The 11,378-nt window shown below is 33.4% G+C and overlaps 1 protein-coding gene across 1 annotated transcript in view; it reads left to right on the top strand.

Moving 5' to 3' along the window:
- The window catches only part of CCDC39 (coiled-coil domain 39 molecular ruler complex subunit), a 46,469-nt gene that overhangs the window by 2,865 nt on the left and 32,226 nt on the right, over positions 1-11,378 (top strand). Inside the window, exons 2-7 of the mRNA XM_024124199.3 lie at positions 3,482-3,601; positions 5,268-5,414; positions 6,593-6,751; positions 7,524-7,616; positions 7,712-7,840; positions 10,394-10,585. Of these exons, the coding sequence (XP_023979967.1) occupies positions 3,482-3,601; positions 5,268-5,414; positions 6,593-6,751; positions 7,524-7,616; positions 7,712-7,840; positions 10,394-10,585 (840 nt within the window). The remainder of the gene's footprint in view (positions 1-3,481; positions 3,602-5,267; positions 5,415-6,592; positions 6,752-7,523; positions 7,617-7,711; positions 7,841-10,393; positions 10,586-11,378) is intronic.

Genomic DNA, 11,378 nt, shown 5'->3' with positions numbered 1-11,378 from the left:
CGGCATATGGGATCCTCCCGGACCGGGGCACGAACCCGTGTCCCCTGCATCGGCAAGCGGACTCTCAACCACTGCTCCACCAGGGAAGCCCTGTAGCTTACTTTTTTAATCTCTGGAAGCTTTTAGGGTTTTATTTCATCTTTACATAGCAATTTTAATTTTGGCAACTATATAAATCATATTTTTAATTTTCAGGTTATTTGCTTATTGCTTTTTTGTATTACATGGTCTTGTTTTAGGAGTACATTATCATTTACAGTCTCTCTGAGTTTGTGTGTGTCTGTGTGTGTGTGTGTTTAGTTCTTGTCTTTTGTGTCCTGAATTATCTGTTTTCTTTGGGATCTTTTTGTTTGTTTATCTTGATGTCCCTCACATTATGTAAGTTTTCAATATATATCTGGTGGTCCTTGCATGTCCTTTTATATTGAAGAAAGAGGCAATAAAATGTTGTTTGGGAACTCTATGGGGAAGGAATTATCAAGTTGTGGAGAGTTAATCATTATGCTTTCATTTAAAAGGCAGATGCTTTTGCTCTGGGTTCATTATGCAATGATAAAAGTCATAATTGATGAAGAAAATAAAAGTGATAAAGCACCAAACAACACAACAGCTAAATACATAAAAGTAAAAGCTATTATAAATTCAAGTAGGCCTTGACAAAAATATGTAGTGAGATACTTCAATATTTACTTCCTCAGAATTAGACAACTCTAATAGACAAAAATAAAGATATAAAAGATATGACTAATAAAACAAAAATAAGAACATAGAGAACATATATCACTTAAGTAGAATATGTTCATAAAACATTTACAAAGGTAGATTATGTTCTAGACCAGAACAAAAACCTAAAAATGAGTGATCAACCTTAAATACAGGAGGCTAAGTGAAATAAGCTGGACAGAAAAGGACATACTGTATGGTTCCACTTATATGAGAAACCTAGAGTAGTCAAATTTGTAGAGACACAAAGTAGAATGGTGATTTCCAGGGGCTGGGGGTAAGGGGAATGGGGAGTTGGTATTTAATGGGCACAGAGTTTCAGTCTGGGAAGATAAAAGATTTCTGGAAATGGATGGTGGTGATGGTTGCACAACATGTGGATGTACGTAATGCCACTGTACTTAACGTACACTGAGAAAGGATTAAAATGGTAAATTTTATGTTATATATATTTTATAACAATTTTAAAATGAGTAATGGAAAATTTATAGGTCACATTTTCTGATGATAAGCCAATAGAATTTATAATAAACAATTTAAAAAATTATCCACCATTGTTAGGAACTGAATACTTGCGTGCCTTCCCCACCCGCCCCACGCCTGCCCCATTCATATGTTGAAGCCCTAACACCGCCCCCCCCCACCCGTGTGATGGTATTTAGAGGTGGGGCCTTTGGGGCAGGGGCAGCATGGGATTACTGTCCTTATGAGAAGAGGAAGAGAGACCAGGGCTCTTTCTGTCATATGAGGACTCTGAGAAGGCAGCCATCTGCAAGTCAGGAAGAGAAATTTCGCTGGAACGGAATTGTCTGGCACCTTGATTTTGGACCTCCTAGCCTCCAGAACTGTGAGAAATAAATTTCCATGTTTTAGCCACCCAGTCTATGATATTTTGTTATGGCAGCCTGAGCTGACTAAGAGACCCATCTTAAATATTGATACTTAGGTGAGTTTCTCAGAAATATATTTCTGGATAGCTTTATATCAAAGAGAAATTGAAAGGAAAAAAAATTACCTTTTAGAAAACAATAAAAGGAGACTGCCTCATACCCACACCCACGGGAAACGGCAAAAATCTTAGAGAAAACTTATAGCCTTAAATGCCTTTATTTTAGATCAGTGTCTTAGCTTGGGTTACTACACCAGAGTAACATAGACTGAGTGACTTAAAAAACAGACATTTATTTCTCACAATTATGAAGGCTAGAAGTCAGGATCAAGGTGCCATCATAGCTGAGTACCTGTGAGAGCCCTCTTTCTGGCTTGTAGATGGCTGCCTTCTGGCTCTGTTCTCACATGGCTAAGAGAGAGAGTGAGCTCTGGTCTCTCTTCCTCTTCTTATAAGGACACTAATCCCATCATGAGGGTCCTACCCTCATGTCATAGTTTAAACCTATTTACCTCCCAAGAGCTCCACCTCCAGATAATATCACATTGGGGATTAGGGTTTCAATATATGAATTGGGGAGTGACAGATATTTAGGTCATAAAAATCAGTAAGACAAAAAGTAAAGAAATTAAGAACTCCTCAATAAGTTTTAAAAAAGAACAATAAAGTAAAAAAAAAAGGGAATTAAAATAAAAACTGAAATTAATGAAATAAAAAACAAAAAATACATATTTATTATTACAGTTGACCTTGAACAGTGTGAGGGTTAGGGGGTGCTGCCTGCCCCCCTGGCAGTGGAAAATTTGAGTACTGCTATCTCTGTCTCAAAAACAGGGAATTGATAAATGATTCACCCAAGGGCAGGAAGCTGAAACAGTTTGGATAAAATCAGGAATCAAACCTTAGTTCTTTTGATTCCCCATACTGTGATCTCTAAGCAAACACAAACTTTTCCCCACACTTAGTTAAAGATCTGTAAAATGAAAATATAGGTACTATATTGAAAAAAAATACCCATATAAGTGAAACCACAGTTCGAACCCAGGTTGTTCAAGGGTCAACTGTACTTAGTAAGTTTAATAAAATATAGGACATAACAAATGAGTAAATTAATATTTTTTTTTCTTCCTTCGTTAAAAATTCAAATATTTCTTCTGCACTTTAGTGGATGGTGTTGTGTACCTCCTGGGTTGTAGCCCCAACATGGGTAACCACAGCTCCAAACACTAAGAAAGCATATTTTTTGTTGTTGAGCTTTTATACTGCTTCGAGGGGTGACATATTCTAGTGGTCCTGAGAATCTGTGTTATAATTTCCTAAAGTTTTGTTTGTTTGCTTGCATTTACAATGTTTTGTTTCTACTCAGGGTTCTTATTCAAAAGACATACAAAATTTATTAAGAAACAGGTTTTAAGCATGTGAGAGTTAGTTGTTCTGTTCTGTTAAGCTTAGCCTAAGTCTGTTGCTTTTGAATAGGAGTTCAAGGAGGAGCTATTATGCTGCGTGTATAGCTACTTTTCAAATTTATGTTTCATGCTCTGTGTTTTTGTTACATCTTGTTGCTATGCTCTGTCTGCTTTAGCTATCTTGTGGTTTAATTACAGAATAGAATCTTATTAAAGTGTATTTTAGCAGTGGACCTGCTAACGCTGTAAATCTGAGAGAGATTTCTATTCTCTTTTAATATGGTGCTAATTTTCCCACAGAGCTATTTTATAATATTTAAAAGATTAGTAGATTTTAGAAGTTTAAATGGATATTGCAAGAAGTGAAGTGAATGAGGATTTAATTTTCTTTTGATTTTAGATCCTTTTAATATGGTAAAAACTTAGTAGGACTTTGGTTAATCATAGAATTTATTATTTACAGCTGTCAAAGCTGCGGGATGAAAGGTCAAGCTTTCAAGATCAGCTACGTGACTTTGAAGATCGAATTAATGCTATGACTTCTCACTTCAAAAATGTTAAGCAAGAGTTCTTATTTACCCAGGTAAAATAATGTTGAAATTCACATTGATTATATCATGTGTAGTCATGGAACATTTCACTTTGCATTTACATCTATGATTTGATTTTAGAGATATAATAGGAAACTTTCGCATAACTCAATAATTATGAACATAACCTTGAACCTGAAAGTAGGTAGAAAAAAGACTTTTAGGAACTCTACTGCCACCAAATTCAAGGAATAATTAGTTCATTTGAAAAGGGAAATCATCATTCAAACAGTCTGATATAATATTAGTCAGCTGATTATATCAGAAGGGTACAGTGATGACAGTGAGAAACTATGGTGTTAAGTGGAAGCAGACCTAATAAAACACATAATAGAGTTTCTGCCTACTTTAAAATTTTTCAGCACAACCCCCTGGAGCCATTTTGAGTGGAGGCAAATAGTCCACACCCTTCAGTAGCCCTTAGGATACGACGGTATTTTAGCATAGTTTAAGAATTGAATTTTATAATGACGATTCTGAGGTAATAGAAAAGTTAAATTATATTCAGGAAACTAAGGTAACTGGGAACAGTACAATGCATTTTAGAAATATTAACACAAATAATAAAAATTAAAACAGAGTGATTACTTAAGTAAACATCTGTTTTATGGACAATCTATTCATGTGTAGAATCTCTTTCCCTGATGATGCCCAGGAAATCAGAAAGCTCTGTAAATCAGTATTGGAGAGTTTACTAACTTCCATCTGAAACTATTTTTAAAAAAATGCATCAACTTTCCTTTGAAGAAGTATGTAATTCTTAAAAATGAAAAAAGTCATGTTTTTAATACCAATTTATACTTAATATAGGTAAGTAACTGTTTTATGGGTTTTTACAAGTCTTATTAGAAAGTTATAAATTTAATGAACTTTAAAAAACAATCTCAAGATTTTTGTATCCTGATGTGATTTAGTAACTAATAAGCAGTTTGGAACAACATCTTTTCTTCAAGTTATTAAACCACTGAGTTGCGGAATTGAGAAACAGAGATTTTCTGTAGGTGTATTTCATTATAGCCAAGCCTCAATTAAGTAGGACAATAGAGACAAAAGACAGTAAACTTCCTTCAACACTAACAGCCTTAATAATGTAAAAATAATACAAATGGTGATAACTTTGAAGCCCTACAAGATCAGTAGTCAACAAATACGATTTTATTAAGTAAAACTTAACACAAAGGCATCATTGTATATTAATATACTCTAGGATATATTTATAACCATCACTGATTACATAATTACTTTAAAATTATCTCTGTTAATTAGAACATGTGATCAATTCTTATAAACATACCATTTCCTAAGTATTTTTAATTAGTTTCATTTTTTATTTTTAAATAAATGAATTATATCTTTTAAAGTCTCAGTATATAAATTTTGGTTTTCAGCAGTTTCCCTAGACCAATATAATAACTGAAAACTGCTGACAACATTTTTTCCTAGCACATTCCATGAAATGACTTCTTACAACTAGTAAGCAACACCGACTACAATGAATCACAAAGTCTAATGTGGTGTAGGTTTCAGAGAAGTGGAATTAATAGTACTTGATCTAAGCATTTTGTGGGAACTTTGTTATTTTCTGTCTAGTGGATTATTATGAATATTTTATAATATTAAAATTTAAAAAGTCTTTCTGTCTTGTATATTATTCTGTAGTCTCTTTGCAAAGCCAGGGAGCATGAGATTGAAAGTGAAGAACATTTTAAGATGATTGCTGAAAGAGAACTGGGACGAGTGAAGGATGAAATGCAACGACTGGAAAATGAGATAACTTCAATACGGGAAAAGAAAAGTGATAAGGAAGTATGTGTTGAAATGTTACTTAAAATTGTGTGCTATTGTTCCTTCTTCCCTCACCAAATAAACTTTTTTTTTTTCTGTATGGTAAAGGCATTCTTTAGTTTCCTGACATTCACTTACATTGTTTTTTGGACAATGAAACTCACGTGGAGCTGTAATTTGAATCAACAGTGATAGAATGTTACATTTATTTTCTCAATATTCATTTACCAAATAGTCATTGAGCCTTACTATGTGCAAAGTACCATGCCAGCTGCCTGTTATATACCACACTAGGCATAATTTATAAGTGCTACATTTTTAAAAGCTACATTTTGAAAAGCAACACGTAGCTATAAGTGCTACATTTTTAAAAGCTTAAAAAAGTCACTTGTAATTTTGAATTTCATTTTTCAGTTAAAATTTTTACTTTTCGTATTATCAGATGGTGATTCTAATATTAAACTACTGTAACCTATTTTTCTTTTTCTTAGTTTTTAGTTACCTGGCTGGGAGCTCTTTCCAAATTCAATTCTTATCTTTACATATGCATATACTTATGGAAATGTATATATCTGTATCTCTCTATATATGTATACATGTATGTATACATATGCATACATATCATATTAATTTGTATGTGTTTGCATATTGATCTGTTTTCTTCTTGTGAACCTAGAATTTGTTAAATGAATACATTGACAGAAATATTTTTATCTACTTAACTACTATATTTATTTTAATTAGACATGTTTCCAAAATTTCTATATAAGAGGTCTTTTAGAGGCAGCAATCTGATTGGAAGTGGGGCTGAAGGGCACTTGTCTTGGGCTTGAGTTAGCATGTCAAGTACATTATTTTTATTAAGATTGTGTATCAGCTTGGGGTAGTTTTGGTGGAGTGACTAATGAGATTGCTCTAGGGGAGCTACCCTGAAGCCTTTTAAAGCAAACTTTGGCTCAACTACTGTTCTCAACTTTGTATAATCATCTCCCCTCTATTTCACAACTGAATAATTAAAATGTTAGTATGATAGTTATACAATTAAATATGGTATTTATATACACCTGCCCAGGGACAGAGACAGGACTTCTTTTTTCCTTTTAAATATGTCCTGTAATATATAATATTATGTTTTATTTTAATTTGTACAGTAAATAATGTTTTGTAATTTCCCCATGCACCCTCTCTTTGGAAATTAGAATTACATATTTAAAATGACTCAAAAACTGGATGGTTTGAAATGTCAAATGAACTGGGACCAGCAAGCACTGGAGGCATGGCTGGAAGAATCGGCTCATAAAGATAGTGATGCCCTCACTCTTCAGAAGTATGCACGACAAGATGATAATAAAATTAGGGTGAGATATTATAAATTGTAGTGTTAGATTTTCTCTGAATCTGTAATATATCAACCATTTAATCTAAATTGGACTTATAATTCTAAAGTAGTTCTTAAACATTTTGGGTCTAATAAAGCCAATTATCCTGTCTCTAGAAAGATGACTATACTCAAATATCCACAAAATTTTGCTGCAAGTTTTACAGATCCTCTGAAGCCCTTTCTCCATTTAGGGATCTCTGGACTCCTGGTTAAGAATCCTGATTGAGAACGTTTCTCAAAAGCATTTCAGAAAAGAAGTTTTGTACTAGAACTATGTATAAGTATTTTAACTTCTTTTGTGTAATAGTTTGAATGTTACAGATAGTTTTTGCTGATTTGAGACTATAGTGCTATTGATTATTTAATATATTATTATAACCGTTACTTAAAAATCTACTTGTAATTAAATCTGGTAATATTTTAGTATCATGAAACATGCTATTTTCTAATAGATTAATACCACATGCATTAGTTAAAATAATTTTAAATGGCAAATTATTGTTTAATCTTTTTTCTAACTTACTTTAAAAAGTATTAAAAGTCTTTTTAGAAACAATTGGGTTATCATTGCAGCACTATGGGGCTAGAAGATAAAGAATATATGTATTATTTTGTAGTTATTTTAGATGTCAAATAAATATGTATAATATAATTTGTATATGTATAATATAATAATGTGAGATATGCTAACAGCTTTTATGTTAATAAAATGATAATTATGAATATTTTTGCATGTAATTACATCATAGGCACTGACCCTGCAATTAGAAAGACTGACTGTGGAATGTAATCAGAGAAGAAAGGTACTTGACAATGAACTCGCAGAGACTCTAAGTGCACAGGTTGGTTTAGTAAAGATTTTTATTTCTTAATTGTCAAAGTGATGTTTAAAAAGCACTTAAATTCACAGAAATATTATTTGATCTTCATTTGACAGTTAGAATTGGATAAAGCAGCCCAAGATTTTCGTAAGATTCATAATGAAAGGCAAGAACTCATTCAACAGTGGGAGAACACAATAGAACAGATGCAGAAGAGAGATCGAGACATCGATAACTGTGCCTTGGTAAAGTAGTTGTTTGGTCCTTCAGCTGTATTTATCTCTTTTGTATTTAACTCATTCATTTCAAATGTAAATCACACTGTTATTTGAAAGTCACTTTTGTAGCAGGATTCAATAGTTTTGGTAAATGTTTTTCAAAGCTGACCCTGTATCCATTTAGAAATGAGATTTTTTGAAGATTATTTACTTATGGGATATAATGCTGAAGATTGGATCCTGACATCTCTGAAATGTGGGACAAGAGAAGATCAACAGATAATGTTACTGCAGTAAAACCAATGCCCTGAATTATACATGGTTGTCCAAGGTGCCTTGGATTTAACATGTGTGCTATTTGTGTGTAAATCAAAGGTGTAGGGAAAGGAGCCTCATAAATAGCCAAGAAAGAAGGACTGCAATACATTTTCCCTTTTGAAACTGAGGTACCCATGATGGGGTGAAAGCTCAGAAGGGGAGGAACACCACACTGATTAAACAAAGACCTAGTGTTATCTTTTGCTACTTTCAGAGGTAATTTAGGAGAACTTTTTTGGGAAATCATTAAGGGGTAAAATAGTGGTGAGTGAAAATGGGAAGATGATGGAAAGTTGGGAAGGAGAAGGAATTGAGGAGGAAAGAAGGCAGATGAGAAAATGGGCGAACTTCCATTCTGACTATACTCCATGGAAAGGCATTGGCAAACAGCTCAGGTCACTGAGAGTTTGGAACTCTGATATCTGGATGTGGTTTACTTGTTAAATGTAACTTATATGTAAAATGTGATTTCTTTATTTTAAACTTCTGTAAGTAATCAACATTTTGTCAACAAAATGGCCTATGCCTCCCTAAGGAGGGACTTGGGAGACCCAATCTTAACTATGAGTTACTCTTATTTCTTAATGCTGATGTTGGTTTCTCTTTCTTGGCTTCATACTGCTTTCAAACATCAAGTCCTGAGTGCTTCCTCTGTGTAAATCAAATGTGTCAGATCTAAGACTGCAGATCCATAATCAAATTCTCATACAACCCTGCAGCTAAATTGACTCAGCCTGCTGATTTGGCGGAATCCACAGCTTGTAGCTCTCTGGTCATATCCTCAGTGGTTCCTTATTTATGGGATGACATTTCCTGGCTGTATGTATTGAAAAAGACTAGGGAGGGAAACAAGAAATGGTTCCATAGGTAGTGGGATGCTTCTAAGTATTTAACAACTGGCTCTCAATTTGTGGTATTTCTGATTTCTGTGGCATCACCTGTATGAAAACTTAACTGTGAATAGATTGCCCTGTTAAAAAATGTGAACGCTGAAGTAGGAATTAAAACATCTGATTAAGTGGTAGAAAAATTAATATAAGGCAATAAATTCAGAATAATCATTTGACACATATAAACTTAGGAAGTTTTGACCTCCTATGGTTGAATGAACATAGTAGATAGATGGAATGTTACAATTATAGAATGTTAATTGTTATATAGATGGGAATACTAGATTAAACAAATTTAAAATGTTTTTTAAAATGCAGTAAATCTCAGATATATATGGATTTAATATGCTAATATGTACAATATTACATGCAGCATTTCTAAAACTTACTGATTTTAGAACACATACTCTCCCCTGACCCAATCTCCTGGGATTAGTTGTTTGATGGGACCCTATTTCAGAAAACTTGGAAGAAATATATTTCAGGGTAAATTTTCCTTCTCCTTCCAATTCAGTTAACATATTGCCATCAGAATCACCTGTAAAAACCACATATGATCTTTTTATTCCCCAGCTCTAAAATCTTTATTCCATGTTGCTTAAAAGCTGACCCTCTTTAACATGGCATTTGAAAAATTGAATTCTTCACCATTGGGCCTTAACCTCTACCTTTCCAGCCTAATCCCTATCATCTGTCTCCACCCTTTCTTATTATGTCCCCATTCCATCCCCACCCTCCCACCCTGCACCTTAACCATGTTAGAGTATTTATGCATCCCCATTTATCTTTTTAGGCCCGATTCAAATGAAGGCTCTTAGGTAAAGCCTTTTAATGATTTCTCTTGGGTAGATTTCATTATCTCTTTGCTCCCATAGTATTAATACTTTGTCCATACCTCAGTTACTACGTTGTATATTCTAGTTATTTTGTATCCCCAAGACTAGCGAAAAGCCTGCGTGAAGACATTCCTACTGAAACCAATAACAAAAATAATATTCTCAAAAAATGAAAGAAACTGGTCTTGTGAAATATTTGGAAAATTTCATTGAAATCCAACTTTCCGTGTGAAAACTATTCAATACTGTTATATTTTTTACATGTCACCTTTTGTTGATGAAAGATTGATATTTTTCTCATTCCTTTAGCAAAGTACCAGATGGATGAAATAAAATACAGAGATCTTTAAAAAATGAGCTTATAGATATTAGTGTGTGGCATATTAATATTTTATTTTATTTATATAAATTAGTCTCTTTAAAAAACATTTTCTTAAGTTTTGGTAAAATAAATGCTATAGAAAAACTAAATTCCTTTTAGTTTTAGTTTTGTTTGTTATATTAAATATATATTTAACATTTATTTTAAATCCTAGGCATTAGCAAAGATAAAGCAGGAAATAAGAGAAAAAGAAAATTTGGTTAAGGAAAAGATCAAGTTTTTGGAAAGTGAGATTGGAAATAACACAGAGTATGAGAAAAAAATTTCTGTTGCTGATCGTAAAGTTTTAAAATGTAGAACGGAATATCAATGTCATGAAACTAAGAGAATTCAGCTGAAGGATGAGGTATGTCAACTAAAAAGACTGGTTTGTGTGTTTGTGTGTTTATAACAAATTTCTATAAAATAAGCATAAAGCCTTTCCTTTGATTAAGAAACTGCCTTCTAGTTCTTTTTGTTACATCCCTTCATGTTGTGGCACTTTTAGGATACTCTAATGAGACCTTGCTTGGATGAAGGCAACAGGGGACTGTCATTCACATCACAGGTGGTGTGAAGGGCTCCCCCTGGAGTTGTGCAGTGCCCAACTTGACTGTCACACATAGTGTTCTGTAAGTGACCCAAGGCAAAAGGCTCCTGAAGGGTCTAGGCTGGAAATCATAATTATAAGATAACCGGCAAATGAGCAAATGTGAAGATGAATTATTGACATCAGTGATAACTTGAAGTGTCCTTCCAGTGCTACATGTGTATGGTGGTTTTAACTCTCAAATTCTAGGTGGAACTACCTGCTGAAGTTCAGTTTCTTACCTTGTTAAGGGAAAATATTTCAATGTGGTAGGGGGACAATGTAGTGGTATAATGTCTTTAAACAGACTAAGAGAGAATAAAATTCTCCTGCTTTGTTCTTTTCTTTTTTTGAGCATACATGCCAACTAGATTATTCCATAGGGAGAGTTAGCAATCCCCTTAGTTAGCAATAAAGGGATCTTTACAAAATCTGTGCCTTGAGGCCATGTTATCTGAAGTTACTGCTATTTGGGTGGGAAACTGGAATATTGCAGAGCATTTTATTCTATAAGTTGTTATACTTTATATTGCTGATAAAGAAGGAAAGATTTTTTTTCTGTCTGAAGAGA

Source organism: Physeter macrocephalus, chromosome 1 (assembly GCF_002837175.3).
Source record: "Physeter macrocephalus isolate SW-GA chromosome 1, ASM283717v5, whole genome shotgun sequence".
In the NCBI taxonomy this organism is placed as follows: Eukaryota; Metazoa; Chordata; class Mammalia; order Artiodactyla; family Physeteridae; genus Physeter; species Physeter macrocephalus.
This window is presented reverse-complemented; position numbering and strand designations above follow the sequence as displayed.